At 47.2% G+C, this 16,764-nt stretch overlaps 1 protein-coding gene across 2 annotated transcripts in view; it reads left to right on the top strand.

Moving 5' to 3' along the window:
• LOC147880725 (uncharacterized) overlaps positions 1 to 16,546 on the top strand; it is a 36,075-nt gene extending 19,529 nt beyond the window's left edge. For both annotated transcript variants that reach the window (XM_087371195.1, XM_087371194.1), the window contains exon 4: positions 15,968 to 16,546. In XM_087371195.1, the coding sequence (XP_087227321.1) occupies positions 15,968 to 16,208 (241 nt within the window). In that variant the 3' untranslated portion in view covers positions 16,209 to 16,546. The remainder of the gene's footprint in view (positions 1 to 15,967) is intronic.
• Positions 16,547 to 16,764: the final 218 nt, after the last annotated feature.

Below are 16,764 nucleotides of genomic sequence, written 5' to 3'. Positions count from 1 at the left end.
AGTCCCAATTGAAGGCAATGAGTAGGGGACAGACGCACTGCAAGCTCGGCCCTCATCTCTGCATGCTGTATTACCGTCTCACAATTGGTTAGGTACAGTGGCCCAATGTCCTTCTAGCATTTGGTAGAGTAGGCTCATCAGGAGCCAAGGACAATGAATAAGACTTGGAAGAGCAGGGTCAGCAGGAGCAGGAAGACAACATGGGCTAGGATGGCAAGGGGAGTGCACATGAACAAACTCCGTAGGGGAACAATGGCAAACAAGGGCACCTCCGAGGAGCATGCGCAAGATCAAACTCTGGAGGGGAATAGTGGCAAGGGCACCTTTGAGGAGTAGTTGGCTCAAAAGAATGCTAAGGGGTTAGATGGAAGTGAAATGCTCAGGGAGCAAAGGACAGATGAAGCTACCGAGGGAACAAACAAAGGCAACACCGAGCAGTCTCCACAGACACCCGCCCAGCAGTGGCCCGAGCAACAGCGTGGCAGTACAAAGACTTGGCCCACAACTCTTGCACTACCCTCGCCTCCCTCTCCTTTACGAGATCTACCAATGCTAGAGGCATTCTCCCTCGATCCCTTACTAATGCGGAATAATCACTAGGATCAGAGTGCCATTGAGTCCCAGTGGCAAATTTTGAGGGAGAATATGATGGTACACACACGGCACAGGCTCCAGATTACTTAGCCAACCACTAGTTTCCTCCCCAAGTTCTAAATCATAATCTATTTCTGCAGACACGATACCGGGAGGAGTTGGCCAAGCTTTTCGAAGAGCGGACGGCGAGCTTGAGACGAGCCGAGGCAGACCTGACAGTGGAGTGCAAGAGCCTATTGGAGCAGTTGGAAAGTAGGAGAGTGGCGCATGACGAGTTGCTCCATAACTACTCCAACTGAGCCAAACCCACACCGAGATGCAAACAGACTTCGGCAATCTTAAATACGAAGTTGACAAACTACGGATGGTTGTTGCCAAGTCCCATATTGTGCTTGTGGGTGTTGCAGGGGCCAACATTCAGTTGCAAAACATGTTGGCGAAGACACAACAAACAAGGGTTGACCCAAAGCTCTACTAGGTGGCCCAAGCCCAAGTGGAGATGCTGGAAAAAGAGAATGGTGGCTAAGACAAGCAGATGCTAATGCCGAAGAGTTAAGGGAGGAGAACACTCGCCTACAGGCGAAGTTTGAGCAATATGCCCAACTTCAATCTCTTATTCGTTTTCTCCAAGCTCCTCATGACCTTGCAAGCTGCCCCCAAGATAGTCACCACGCCACGACGATTCAACAAGCCAGGCTGGTGTGCGTGAGCGCTCACAGGCCAACACTCAGACAGGTATCTCGGGATTAAAGCCCATCGACGGTGAAGATACCTTAGGCTTTAAGGCAGAGGAGGAAGTAATTGCCCAAGCACTGCTCCTGCTTGATCCAGTGGGCCGAGTAAAGGAGTATGGCCACCCAGATTTGCTGCGATTTTGCAGATGCCGTAATACAAGTCACAATTTTGGCAGACACATGTGACAAGGGGATCCAGATGTTTGAGCAGGTTATGGATGCCAAGCCAATTTTGCCAAGGCAGGATCTTTCCGAGGCCGTTCCAGTAACTGAAGTCTTGCATCGAGTACTCGGCTGGGAGGAGATACCTTGTAACATGCAACGGTAATCTGATCGTGTAATTCACAGCAAGACCTTCTTTAAACCTTTAGCGAGGAATGAGCGTAGTTTACCATAGAGAGAGAAAGGAGATGAGGGTTTAGTCGACAACCGATTGGGTCCCTGTACCCACCGAGGGCCCCCTCCCCCAATCAGGGGAGAATTTGCTTTATACTTAGAGAACTGAGAAATACAAAGAACACTCTTCAAGAGAGCACGGAACGCGCTTCTGAAGAGCTCACTGTGCACACGTATAGCAAACCCAAAGACTTGAGAGGCAACGCCGACCAATACCAAGACCTTGATGCTGTCCACAGTGACGATGTAGGATGCTTCTGCAAGGCAAGGAAGAGGCTTGTGCTGTCTACCGGAAGGCAGCGTTACTGCGTGAGTGAGAGAGTGAAAGCTAGGAGTGATAGATCCTATGAGAGAACTGAGAGATGACTGAAATATAGAGCTGAGAGTGAGCTGTGTAAATTGTAAAAGAGAGCTGAGAAAGCTGAGGAAACAGTGTCCAAACCTCTCTCCGTTTGCTGGTCCAAACCTCCGACTGTTGTGCTGCGTGGTCACCTTTAGATCAGGCTGAACTGATGGCCAAGGGACTGAGGCTAGAGCAGGACCAGATCTGAGGATCTTAGGGGCTGCACAAGGAGGCTGAAGTGGAGCTGTAGGAGAGCTGAAGGCAGGAGCACTGAATGAGGAAAGAGGGCAGCCAAGGGGCCCTTTTATAGGGCTGGAACTGAGCCAACCCAGTCTGTAAACAGGCGACTGAGTCGGTCTGTTTTACAGACTGGTTGGCCTACAACCAGCCTATAAATTACTGACTTGACCTAAGGCCGAGAGACTGACCTACGTAGCTTGTGCCTGACTGTCCCTGGACAAGGGCTCACAAAGGGGTCACAGCATACGACAAAATTTCCTATCAGGGAACTATAATGCACTTGTCGATGTAGCCAGTGTGTCACCTTGCACCCAAGTGCAGGGGTGCATGTGACATACCTATCAGATATCGTGCATGGCGGCAAATTGAAGAGGTCGAATTGATTACTCCCCATCATACCGGGCTAGTGCAGCCCGTAATCTCTATGTATGATTGGGCCATAAAGGCATTTAATCATTTTGTAGAAGAGCGAGCCGTGAGATAGCATAATATTTTCACTTAGCGACGGTTAATCGTTGCTCGTATCCGCTAGCTCCTTAAACCGACTCTATTCAAAGATTTTGTGGGAGCTCGAGAAGCTGATCAGGAGCCATGTCACCGAGGCAACGACAATAAGGAATAACGTCCAAGAGATCTATGCAAGGATCTGCTGACCAAGTGGCGGGAGAGGGTGACCTCGGTTCGCCTCTACGTGACTAATTTTGAGACGGCACTAGATATCACCGATCCGCATGAGGATCCAGTCGTCGAGATGTGGACTGTCGACTGGTTCACCAACTTGGAGAGGTCCCCCATGGACATTAGCTCACTATATCCGTGGCCTTCCCATGGGCAACGGAGTTTTGGCCCCGAGCCTTCAGCTACTTCTCCCCGATCCTCACCTGCAGATGAAGCTGCCCCTTCTGATTCGCTAGCTCGTTCCAATCCATGTAATCCATCTCGCTCTTCTGAGAGACAGCAATTATTGTGAACGAAACTTCCTTCGTAATAACCAGCAAGTACACTTTCTTTTCTGCTCTCCCTCTCTCTCTCTCTCTCTCAACAGAGACACTAGGGCCCAGGACAACATGTCGGGCTGGACCCCTCCAAAGGTATTTTATTACTTGAAGAGAATCTGTTACAAAAGTTCAGTGTAGAGCTGTCTGATACCCCTCTATATTTCCAAAACGTGAAAATCCCTTTATTACAAGAGCTTCAAGCTCATTTCAAATTGTTTGATACCCCTCTATATTTCCAAAACGTGAAAATCCCTTTATTACAAGAGCTTCAAGCTCATTTCAAATTGGCAACATGCCACTTGTCTAAAAGTCCTATTACATGCCACTAAGGGCCACTCTGGAGTCTTCAAAGCACTTGGTCACACGAACCACCTCCTAGATGCTTGTTAGGCTCCTGTAGCGCTTAGGAAAAATAACTCTTTTTAGTACCTGCAACACTTAATTAAAGCGCACCACCATGGCACCCATTAATTGTTAGCGCTTTGCATGCAAATAACACACTGTGGACTAATTCTAGTCACGGTGGGCGTCCCCACTGAATACATGTGCACACCTAAACAAATATAAAAATATATATTTATTCTCTTGTTGACCGGAGTCAACACTCTTGATTATAATTAAGGAGCTTTGACCAAGGGTCGAGGCGCCTTAATTATAGCCAAGTCTCTCCAACCGAAGTTGGCATAACTCTCCAACCGAAGTTGGCACATCTTGGTTAACCGGAGTTAACCCTCTTGGCGTATGCCAAGTCTTGTTGACCGAAGTCAACACTCTCTGACCGTAGTCAGCTCTGTAGTTCTCTGGTTAACCGCAGTTAACCCTCTTGGTAATAAACCAAGTCTCCCCGACCGAAGTCAGGTTTACTTGACTAGAGTCAAGTATCTTTGGCCGTAGTCAATCCTTTGACCATCAAAAGAATTCTTTGACCATAATTAACACATATAAAACTCTTTAATTATGATCAAATAAATGGTCAACTGTACTTTGACTTAGGATATTTACATTGTGGTGACAATCCACCACCCCGACGACGACATGCCCCTGCGGTTTCAATCCACACGTCTTAGCACTCGTGCAGCGGCTGGTTCCTGTCAGTCCGTGAGGACACGGCTCAAGGGTAGCCGGGGCGAAATGTAAGCCCTTGGGTCACGCTAACATGGGTAGGCTTCCAAGTTGCATTTACCGAGTGCAGACTTGCTCAAAAGAAGCGGTGGAAGATTCTGGACCGGGCACTGTTTGCAGTTGAAGGTGCAGGAAATTGCGGCAGATCGACTAGTAGCAAGTAGCAGGAGCGTGATGTCTTGTGGAAGGCGGTTTTTGGTAGTTAGTAGAAAGCGGTTGTAACAAGGAGAGGTAAAGAACAAGAGAGTAGTGTGCTGAGTTCTCTCCCTCTTACCTGAGCTTGCTAGGCTACAAAGCTTACTGAGTGTTGATTGCAAGCCTAGGCGCCTTGGTTGAAAGCAAAAGATCAATATAAGTTGATTCCCTTTGTTTATAGTTTCTTGTCCTTTTTGGTGTATTGCACTTAGTGCTACTTTCCTAAGTGTGTGTGTACTCGGAATTCTCTCGTCATCATACGGTTCTTCTGTGAACAACCAACCGCGAACTCTGAGTGTTCTTTGTTCTATCACCCGAGCACGTTGTACTTAGGATTGCAAGAGCGAGCATCTTCACCGAGGATTGTACAAGGACGGATTATTACAGAGCACCTTAAATTAGTCGCGGGTGAGTGAATTGAAGCATCAACAAGGGTTGATGGGGATCGTTGCTCAAGGAATTTTCTCTAAAAGTTCTAGGATTTGTTGCTAAACAAAATGTTTATTAACTCCTTGTTTCGACGAAAAAAAGGCTGCGCCTTCTGGCTTACCAATCAATGATACTCACACATCGTCTCGGGTTTGTTTGGAAGGCTATTCGTGGTCTTGAATCTGAGTTGATGGCGAAGTGCCTTGCACTCATCATCGTACCAGCTGTTGCAGGGGACAGAACCAAGAGGCGGGGAATGGGTGGAGTGGGTGGTGTAGGGAAAGGCATGAAGGGCAGCCTCGTGAAGCGAGCGAGTGATCAGAGCAGCGTTGTCCTCTAACCGTGGTATGTGATCGATGTATGTGAGCATTGTGTATAGGCGGGCATAATAGTTAGGTAAGAGAACGTGTATGTCATGGTAGGTGGTGGGAGGGATTGGTGGTGTGGGTGGTATCGTGAGACGAGACTAAATAAGAGATAGGTGTGGTCTGCCCTTGGAGGAGGTAGTCCAACAAAGAAGTCAATGATACGAGATGTGAAGGCATGGAATCCCATGATGTAGTCAACTACACTGGAGTCTCCCCCATGTGGGAAACAGGTGAAACCACTTGATGAAGGCCAACAACTGAGACCATTGTAAATAATAAGATCATGTATCCTACCTGTATCCAACAGTGTGTCCATACGATGTGATCAGGGCCCGTTTATCAATGGAGACTCGTATCATATCTGCTTCATCTAGGTCGATATCCGGTAGCTAGGTAGCATCGTCTCGGTAGTCAAGAAGCGGTACCTGACGTACACCTATCCTTGCGTTGAAATCCCCACGTTGAAATCCCCAACAAGAAGAACTTCTGTGCTGCTCGAGAAATCTACAATGTCCGGATAAAGGGTTGCGTATGGAGACGTCTCGGCCTTCTCATAGACATCTCGGCCAAAGTGGAATGTCTCAGGTGGAAAGGAGCATACTGCTACTCCCGCTGCCCACCCTTCCTACCTTCTCCCTCCTCCCCTCAACCCCTTTTGCCTCCACTCTCCCCGCCACCTCTCGCCCCAATCCCTGCCTCTTCTTTGCCTCCTCCCCCACCTTCATTCCGCCTCCACCTCCGCCTCCCTCCCCGCCTCCGCCTCCGCCTTCTTCCTTGCCTCCGCCTCCGCCTCTGCCTCCATCCTGCTTCCATCTTCACCTCCCTCCCTCCTCCAGCTCCGCCTCCTTCCCCACCTCCATCTCCGCCTCCCCTCCACCTCCTCCCCCGTCTCCTTCCCCGCCTCCATCTCCATCTCCGCCTCCCCTCCCCTCCCCTCTGCCTCCTCCCCCGCCTCCATCTCTGCCTCCCCTCCGCCTCCTCCCCCGCCTCCTTCCCGCCCTCTCTCCGCCTCCATTCTCAACTCCCCTTTGCCTCCTTCCCTTCCACTTCCTCCCCCACCTCTTTTTTCCCGCCTTGCTTCCTCGTTCCCTCCTTCTCTCTCCTCCCGTTTCCTTTTAACGGACCTCATTGCAGCCCTTCAACCTTTTCTCGTCTCCGTCATCGACCCTCGAGTCTTGGGTGAGTTCGGGTTTGGGTCGCAGGGGCTTCTTCAAGGTGCCTCCTTCTTCAAGGGCTCTCCCTAGCCTCTCCTGGGGGTGAGGCAGCTTCCTTGCCCACCTCCTAGATGGCCTTTTTCTTTTCTCTTCTTTGTAGCGGGAGTTTTTGGGCTTGTTTGGAGAAAGATCTTGGTGGTAGCCCTTGGCCTGGCCAGAGGGGCTCTATGGCAGCACCCTCGAATCCTACAGCCGTTAAGGTTATCCTTTCTCTAGCCGACAAGCAACATGTGCAGCATGCAGTCCAGTCACTTCAGGACAAGGCAGTTGTGGGCAGACAAGGAGACAAGTGAGAGAGTGGATTTAGGCGAGCTTGGCACTAGAAGGTGACCACATCTAGGAGGTCACCATCTACGGAAGAGGTGTCTTCCTCATCCAACTGAGCTCTCCTTCTACTGGCATAGCATTAGGCACGGTGCTGGACTCCCCGCCATGTTCGACAGCATTAGTGATAGCAGACAATAGGGTGCCACAGTGGAGGGGAGGGGTCTCTAACCAAGGGCTTCTGTTGCTGCTCCTCTGTGGGTACCTCTCGACCTGCTCTCTCTCTCTCTCTCCCTGCATCAAGCCCGCCGCCTTCGGCAATTGGAAGCCAATTCACTTCTTTTCTTTTTCTTTTTGTCCACCTAGGTCTAGTGTCACCCAGGGGGTCTGAGACTCCTACTGCTCCTATCTGAGGGGGTGATGGACCTTGGCCTACTTACTCTGCCTATCCTACGGGGGTGGAGGAGAAGGAGCCCGTCCCTAACCACGAGGGTAGTTTCAAGCTAAATATCCCATCCGCTTGCAACGAAGACACTGGCCTTGCAAACCGGAGAACTCCACTCTCTGTCGAAGTGTACCACCTCGATAGGTCTCAAGGAGAATCAACTTTGGGAGGGAATATGGGCTCTCAACTAGCCAGGTGACCCTCCCGTAGTGGAGGTCCAGCAACCACAGTCACCCTTGCGTCAGGAGCGTGCCTCAGGAGCTTCTGACGTTGCGGCAGAAGCTGTAGAGGGTACTCCGGTAATGGTCGAGGAGGAGATCCAGAGCCGTGGTCCATAGTCCTCCCCGGCCCCCTCCCCCCTGGATCCCTCTCCCCCTCCATGCCCTCCCCGTCCTCCCGAGCTCCCCACTCCCCTTTCTCCCCCCCTCGCCCCTCCTGCTATGGTCATCCTCACCACTTGCCCCCCTCCCTCTGTCGTCCCCCCTCCCCCCTCTGCCTTTTCCACCACAACTTCTTTAGCCTCTCCCCCCTCCCTCCCCCCTATTGGACTTGCCTTGGCTCCCCTGCCAGTAGGCAAGGACACATTTGCATCCCCTTTCGCTTCCTCGTCTCAATGTCCTGTCCCCGCCCCCCTCTCAGTGCTCCCATTCGGGGTGGGATACGGAGGGAAGGGGCTCGTCCTCCCGGTCAGCTCCCAAACTCCATCTTGGTCGCCCTCTTCCAAGGGACTTTTGGAGATTGGGGCTTGGAATTACCTAGAGATCCCAGACTCTTACCCCCTGCCATTGGAGGTGACGCTCATGATCTTGCAGCCCCGAAAGGGGGTTCGATCAGCGTAGTGGGCTCATAGACGCATCCAGTTTGGCGATTCCAGTTCACCTCCACAGGGTTGGAGAAGTGGACCCCAGCAGTATTTGATGCTATGATGGGGGATCAGATCTTATGCATGATGGAAGATTGGCAGGAGTTGCAGATCACAGTGGTAGGGCAAGTAGTGGACTTCTTTTTGGTACATGATCACATGTTCTTAGCATTAGACATCCAACGGCACCACCACCTTCTTCTAGGTAGAGGCCCAGAGGTGTGGTCTCCTGTCATAGGACGGAGCGGAGGGGTTTGCATCTCGGTCTCCTAGGCGGTGGCCTCATAGGTCTACGATCAGGGGGAGCTTATCCCAAGATGGGCGGTTTGGATGGGAGCCAGGATGGGAGAGTCCAGGATTGGGATCTTGAATGTGTATGCCCCAACGTGCAGACACCACCCTCCGGACTTTTGGAGGAGACTGACAAAGTGTCTTTTAGATGTTGACTCTTGGATTGTTAAAGAAGACTTCAAAAACCTGGAGTTTGGGGAGGACAAGCAGGGTGGTGCCTCATTCTCTGAACTGCCATCTCTGAACTGCCAATAGTAGCAAAGCAGAGCACATGGGAACAATTCATCTTCATGATCGGTGACAGAGACCTGTGGAGAGAGTCAGAGTTCAGTAGGATCCCTGATCTCATTCGGCCAGAGGCGACATGAGGGATTGCTTAAGAGGCTGGATCGCTTCTATGTCGGGGACTGTGCAATACACAGAGGTGGCTCTGTAGGGATTCTAGAAGGTACTACGATGTCAGACCACTCTCCAGCAGTATTACACCTAGAGCAGCCCCGTCGTGATCTTCCCCAAAAGGGGGTACGCATCCCAAAGGACCTACTACAGGATGAGGAGATTCAGCTAGTTATTGCAGAGATTTGGCAGCAGCCAGACCCTGTGAGGGCTGAGCTTCGTGGGCAACAGATGCGACAGTACATGTTCCGACAGTAGTCTCGTGGGAGTTGGTGTAGGAGAGTGGAGGAGCCTTTCACGGATGAGGAGCTCTGGGAAGCCCTTAAGGCCCTTCCGACCCAGAAGTGTCTGGGCGAAGATGGCTTGATTCCGACCTTCTTTCGCAACTTTTGGGAGATCATCTCCACCCTTTCCCGCTCATCCTACCAGGAGATCTTTGACACGGGCTCCCTTCCTCAGTCCTTGAGCAGGGGGGGATTAGTTTGATCCCGAAAGGGGGAGATAGGTCAGACATCCAGTAGTGGAGACCGATCACCCTACTTGGCACGGCATACAAGATCCTCGCTAAGGTCTTAAGTTTGCGGTTGTGACCTCATCGCATCCATGATACACAGACTGGCGTACAGGAGCGCAACATCCTAGATAACATTTTCACGTTCTGGGAGGCAGTGGATTGGGCCAGGGAGGCATCACAACTTTTGGCCATCCTTCTCTTGGATTTTGAGAAGGCTTACAACACAGTGGAGTGGTCTTTCCTGGAGGGTACTATGCAGAGGTTGGGTTTCTCAGATAGATGGATTAGAGGAGTCTTTGCGCTTTATGTGAGGAGCTCTAGTCAGATGCTTATTTGTGGAACACATGGGCGAGGCCTTTTCTCTCTCTCGCTCGGTCCGCCAAGGCTGTCCCCTAGCTCCCTTTCTTTTCCTATTTGTGCCGGAGGTACTGGGTGGTGTTCAAGGTTGTATGCACTAATAAAGAAGTCAAGTCTCCTTTTTCTCTGTCCCACCATGCAACAAACATAGCATCAATACAAATATCTTTTTGATTAAATTGAAAATTATTTCTAGAGACCCAGATGAACCAGAGAGCATGGGCCTTGATGAGAAACCAAGGCTCATGCCTTATTTTGCAACCATCTCCTAGCAGAATAGCTTTTCAGTTAACAGGCTCCCCACACTCCATCTAAATGAATTTCCATACTTTTCTAGCATGAGGGCAAGCAACAAAAAGATGGAAGACATTTTCAACAGAGTTTAAGCATCTCATACACTTGCCATCCCCTTTACCAATGGTGAGTCCTCTTGAGTTAGACCATACTGCCTTATGTAGAATTAGCCAAGCAAGACATGACATTTTCTCAGGTAGGTCTCTTCGGATTGAGTTGGGTTAAAAGCACGGAATGTATTTGCGCCATCACCGTCTTCAAATAAGGTGTTTTCCACCGTGGCGCCATGAATGGCACACGAAAGAGCAGCACCAAGGACTCCGGCGACTCCCATCATATGAAACGGGTTCAACGTCCAGTTGTGAAAACCCTGGAAACTTCTAGTCCAAATTCTGTGGAATCTAAGGTACCATTTGGATCTGTCATCATTCAATTTCCTGTCATCATTCAATTTCCACCTGCTGTTGAGAGTTCTAAATAGATTCTCCATATCAGCAGTGGGAGTTGGAATAGGTAATAAAGAGGAGCACCCCACCCAGCTAAACTCCTTGTGCATGCATAGTACTAAGCCTCCCTTCCAAATCACATCTCCTTGCCATAATTCTAGTCTTCCCATAATCAGTCTTTGATGTTGATCAGTTAAGGAGAACTCTCTTCTGATTTCAAGCCAGGATTTCCATCTGATATGTTCTCTATTCCAAAGTTGACTCCAAGACTGAAAACCTTTCTTGAATAGCTGGCTGCAACTGTGAACTGTTCATCTGGCAGAGTGGCAGATCTAAATATTGATGACACCCAAATAGAATCAATAGCCATAAAGGTGCCTTTGCCAAAGAAAATGAGTTAGGATTTTATCTCTTCAAAAGCTCCCTAGATAGACTTCCATAGGGGACTTCCCTTGGATTTATAGGGTTTAGGGGTAAACAGATCAGAGATAAAAGGATACATTTTCCAGTTAGGTGCCCTGCAAAGGTCTAATATATCTCATGTTTCTCAACAGCAGTTGTGACCAATCCTCCTCTGGGTGAAGAGCAGCTTTGATAGTCCAAGTAGTAGAAAGTTTTTTGGTAGCAGAGGAAATGTCAATCACCCCTAGACCCCCTTCTTCTTTGGGTTTGATACAGTATTCCCATCTTACCTTGGAGATTTTGTTAGAACCTTCCCATAAAAAGGATCTACATAGTTTGATGAATCTGTCTAAACCAGTTTTGGATGGAGACCAACAAGAGAGAGAGAAAATAACAATAGGATAGAGGCAATGGTTGAGGACCAATTTCCTACCAGCCAAGTTGGCCTGAAAGCTTCTCCATTTGTCCAGCTTTTTTTGGAATCTGTCCAAGACCCAGTCCCACCTCTGTTTCATTGTGACATCAAACCCCATTGGGATCCCCAAAAGTCTGAAAATTGTCCCTTTTTGTATCTTAATGCAACCTAACTGTTGGAGAATCCCCTGATCTTTCCCACTGAGAGTATCATAGCCTGTTTTGGAGTGGTTAATACATGAGCCCGAGGCTTGACAGAAAACTTCCAGGTAGTCCATGACACACCTAAAATCTTGATCAGTAGTGTGTTTCTAGGAGTCAAAGCAGTGTCATCAGCAAAGTGTTGGCATACTAGTTGTTTACCATTAATCAATTCTATCCCCTTCACAGATCCGTCTTGTATTTGGCTTCTGAGAAGCCAACCTAGAGAATCTGCAGCTATGGCAAATAGCAAAGGGGCTAGAGGGCAGCCTTGTCTGATTGATCTCTTAAGAAGGAAGGGGTCACTCATGATACCATTTACATTGACCCTAGCTGTAGCATTAGTGATTAGAAGCTTGACACTAGAAATAAAAAAGAGGCCCATTCCCATGTCCTGCAAAGATTGGATTATAAAGTCCCACTCCAGCCTGTCATAAGCTTTATCAAAATCAACCTTAAGAAAATAAGTATCCTGCTTGGTTTCCTTGGCATTCTCACATCCTTCCCAAATATTGATGATTGCTTCCAAAAGATGACGTCCTTTGATAAAACCCTTTTGCTCTGAGAGAATCGAATCCTTCATTTTGCCTTGAATCCTTAGGGCTAAAGATTTGGCAAATATTTTGTAGCTGCAGCTCAACATTGTAAGAGGTCTCCAATTTTTTATCTCATCCTTAGGGCCCTCCTTAGGAGTCAGTTTTATAATGCCTCCATTAATGTGAAGAGAAAGAAAGCCTTTCATAACACTTTCCTGCCATAGCAGTAAAAGATATGGTCCAATTAGCTCCCAAAAAATTTGTAGAACTCAATGGGTAGACCATCTTCCCTTAGAGTCTTCCCATCTGCCATGACAGCCACAGCTTCTTTTAACTCCTCTAGACTGAAGGGTCTCTCTAGGTAAGGGAGGTCAAAAGACTTAACAGCTTTATCCCTTATTATTTGACAGAGCTGCCTTGCTCTTTGAGTGTCCTCATTTAGAGGACAAGTGTTGGAGAGTAGATCCTTGAAGTGGTTCTGGATGTATTCAATATTCTTCTCAGAGTTATTTAGGTAGGGGCCATTTGGTCTTTTGAGGAGGGGTCTCTTCTTGACACCTTTTTCTCCTGATTATTTGAAGGTTTCCTCAGTGGGCCTATCAATCTTTCCAGCCCACTTGTCTCTATAATAAACTTTGGAGTCATTTAGTCTGAGCTGTTCTTGCTTCCTGAGCTCTTTTTTTGCCTTGTTCAGGTCTGCATGGGCCTCTTCATCCCCTTCTCTGGCTTCTTGTTTTAAAGTGCATATATGATCTTGAAAGCCATCCATCCTTTGAGCTCTGATCTATGCCCTTTTCTTTGTGGCTGCTCTTAAAATATTTTGAGTATCCTTGACAGCGAGTTCCCAAGCATGTGAGGCTGAGGTGTGTTTTGAAAAAGCACTTTTCCAAGCCATCTTATTAATTTTTGTACACTCTTAAACTAGAAAAGTTTGGGGTCAGCTTTGAACCAAGAGGGACTCCTCTCACTAGATCCAAAATCACATTTCAACAAAATAGGCTTGTGATCTGACAAGCTTAAGAAAGAGTATGTCACCACCCTTAAAGATAGATGCCTGTTCAACAAGCTTTGGGAAACATAGAATTTGTCTAGTCTAGCCTTCCTTTTTTTCCCCCCTAATTCACTGTTGCACCAAGTAAACTCTCTGTTGTTACTGACATCAACCAGCTGCTAGTGTTCTTTACACTCTTTTCACACCCATAATTATGCAATTGCCATCTGAACACTGTAGAGAATCCCATAAACCTCCTTTCTGAAGCTGAGTTAGGAGCATAAATAGAAATGATAGAGATATCAATTCCTTTCATACAATACTATAGAATTAACCATCTGTTATGGACATCTGTAATAACTTGAGTAATACTATCCTTATAATGGGACAAGATTCCTAAAGCTGTACCTCCTTTGCCATCTTCACGAGCAGTGAAGTACCAGATTCTTCTTCTATCTATTACTTTTAGTCTATCCTCAAGGATAGACCTAATTGCCTTGACCTCTTGCAATGCTAAGAAGAGAGGTGATAGAGAATTAGCTCTTAGCCAGAAGGCTAATTCTTCACTTCTGTCAGGGTCCATAAGTCCTCTAACATTGAGAGTCAAGAAGGTCATTGCTTTATCTAACATTCTTTTTTTGCCCCTTTTTAGCCTTGGGGTTGGGGCTGTTTATTGGCACTGTGGCTGCTTTGGATTGTCTTCTCTTATGTTGAACTACTGTGAATGCCTTGCCTTGACTAGTATCTTCCTGAGAAGGTATAGAAGCCTTTCCTTGATTATCCTCTGACTAACTAGCTTCTGCATCTTCCATTGCATCTTCCCTATTGACATCCTCCTCAAATTCTTTGGACCAACCAGCCTCTATAACCATGTTATCATCTTGATTTACATTGTCCCTCTTCTCCAGACTCTCCTCTTGATCTTTGAGAGGATCACAAAAATTCTTATTGACTGTTTCTGTCTGTCTGATATCCTTATCACTACCTCTAGTGGGATTCTGACCAGTGGGCTGGCTTTTAGTAGGAGGGTTCTGTGTTTTAGGTACCCACTTTTCAGTGGGAGAGGACTGTTTGGCAGCATTGGCTTCTGGCTCCTTGGCTTTGGATCTCTTGAGAGGACAGCTTTTAACCACATGAGTGGAAAGTCCACACAGAAAACAGGAATGAGGGAGATTTTTATAAGTAAGGGGTTGTTCCCTAAAAACACTACCATTTCTGTTCAGAATGGTGATGGTGGTGGTTCTGCAGCTGTGGTGGCGCTGTTGGTTGGCTGCTAGTGGTGCAGCTAGCTAACTAGCTAGCTATGTTGCTAGCTTTATGACCTGGTTCACCTCGTGATAGGTGAGGGAGGTAGAGGAGGCCTCAACACTATACTGGAATGGCGGTAGCCTGTCTATATTGAGCCCAAGGCTTTCAAACCATCTGCGAGTACGGGCATAAAAACACCTCTGGTCCCCTTCTACTGGCATGTCATGGAGGAGTATAAAGCAAACCGAGGAAGCCTGTGTCGTCTTGTGGTGCAAGATCCATATTGCCAAATGTGGAAGAGATATGTGATCTTGAATGCTGCATCGAGCTGTAGTGAGGATGCCCTGAACTCAGCTAGAACTATCTGATGTGGAACGGAGGGCTTACTGTGGATCATCCGTGACAGGATGAGAACCTGAAGCTTCTCAACTCCATGTCTATGACTGGAATGTGAGCTAGGTATCTGATTCTTTTGTTATTCGATCTGTGTGTGAACTCTTAGTCAAGTATCTACTAGGAGTTGTTGGCACGTATGGGGACATAACATGATTTTGGCCCTAATTGTCAAGTTTTAAATCTCTATGAGCCAAGGTGTTGAAGCCATTGTAAAAGCAGACTGGAGGGCGTGCTCCCTGTGAAGACTTGTCAAATCCGTTGCATCCTAGCCACAATCTTGAAAGAGCACTGCCTGATCCTCTGTGCTGTCAGACAGCTCTTCAAGCAGTGAGCTATCGTCTCAGGGTCCTTGGCGTCAAAACAATGACAAGCCCATCTGCCCTCATCTGTTCTAACCATAGTCCTATGGGTAGACCTCTATGAGCTAGAAGAAATAAGAGATCTTCCTAGGGTGGAGGCTAGTCCAGAGGTGGGACCGAAACTTGGTAAGGATCTCATGTGGCATTTGCTGCTCGAGCCAGTGCCGCTCTCATTTTGAAGGAGTCCAAGCCAGCACATTGAGCTGAAGTTGTCTAGTAGTGTGGGTGGCTGAAACTGCTTGCCTAGGTCCCCACTGCACCATACACAGGGGTCTGCCCTCTCATAATCCGAGGCACCATTGAGAATGATCTTGCCCAATCCAGAGTGGTTTGAGGTCAATGGTCGAGCTCCACCTCAAACATCCAACCTCTCTGATCCTCTGCCACTGAGTACAAGACCCCCGATTGTCCCTATTTCTTGCTTTGGTTCCATTCGAGTGACCCGCTGCTGTGATGCTAAAGAAAACCGGGTAGGGATTGTTGTGGTCTTGCTACAAGATGAAAACTCTGAGAGGCACTTAGGTCTTTGGGAACTGACAAAATCAGCGTGTAGCTAAAAGGACTGAGTAACCTCCATGACTGGGCATCCATCACGTTAGCCTTCAGCACAAAGTAGCAAGGTAGATTGCTAACCTACACCCTTTTAGATACATTTTTTGGTGTAATGTGAGTCATATTTCACTTAAACGTGTATGTCCAGTTGTGTGCTTTTCAGTGCTTTGTTTTGCCTCTAGTTTTGTAGGTGTGCAGGATACATAAGACTGTTTTGCTTGCTCGCTTGTGCTGTCTTAGACCTCTGCCAAAATTTTAGTACATAATAGTTCCTGGAAGCACAAGACATGCCTCCAAGAAGGTAAGTGTGTATATATGTTATTTTTGCAGTTTTTTAATTTCTTCCTTTTTATTTTATTTCTGCAGTGCTGGTACACGCGATGAAGGAGACGAATTTAGAAAGAAGATGGATGAGCTTCGTGAAGTAAAAAGACAAATGGAAGAGTTGGATAAGGAATATGAAAGTTTCTTTACTGTGGACTACGTAAAAAAGCTATCCAAAAAGAGGTCTAAAATTAAAAAACCTGAACCTGAATCAGATGAGGACTCAAGTTCGGATAGCTCAGATTCTGATTCTAGTGATTCTTCTTTGAAGTATGAAAACTAACGCCTACAATCTAGGTTATGTGGACAGATTCATTTTGGTAACTCCTCCCAAAAAATATGATGATATTAGGTGTTCATTTTTAAGCTTTATGTTATCTTGAGCACCCTAATTTACTGAAGTTTCTCCAGAGAACATGAATAACATTTTTGCCTTGTACTAATGAACGCCTTCACCCCTTTCTACTGGGTCTATTTCACATGGATTTGTATCTGTGAGCTCCGCAATTATGGATGCAGATGGCGTCTCAATGTCACAGATTGGAGTTGATGCTGTATGTGATAAGGTCAACATTGGAATATATTAATATCAAGACAGGTCTTCATTAACTTTTATAGAAAAAGTAACTTCTGGAGAATGCTTTCTGGTATGTCTTTCCTTTAAACAGTTGCTCACTTCAGCAAGGTTTTTGCAGCATACGTATCTTATGTTTGATAATATATTTCATAGTTGTATTTTGAAGTTCTAATTTATATCTAGTACTAATACTTGTCTAATATTTAGTCTTTTTTCAATATTTTATACTAGTATGTAGGCCCTCTCTTCCACATGTACTCAC

The sequence above is a fragment of the Dipteris shenzhenensis genome, chromosome 32, assembly GCF_047967505.1.
Source record: "Dipteris shenzhenensis isolate YYH24624 ecotype China chromosome 32, Dip_SZ_1.0, whole genome shotgun sequence".
Classification (NCBI taxonomy): Eukaryota; Viridiplantae; Streptophyta; class Polypodiopsida; order Gleicheniales; family Dipteridaceae; genus Dipteris; species Dipteris shenzhenensis.
Note: the sequence above shows the minus strand (reverse complement) of the source record. Positions and strands in the feature narration are given on the sequence as shown.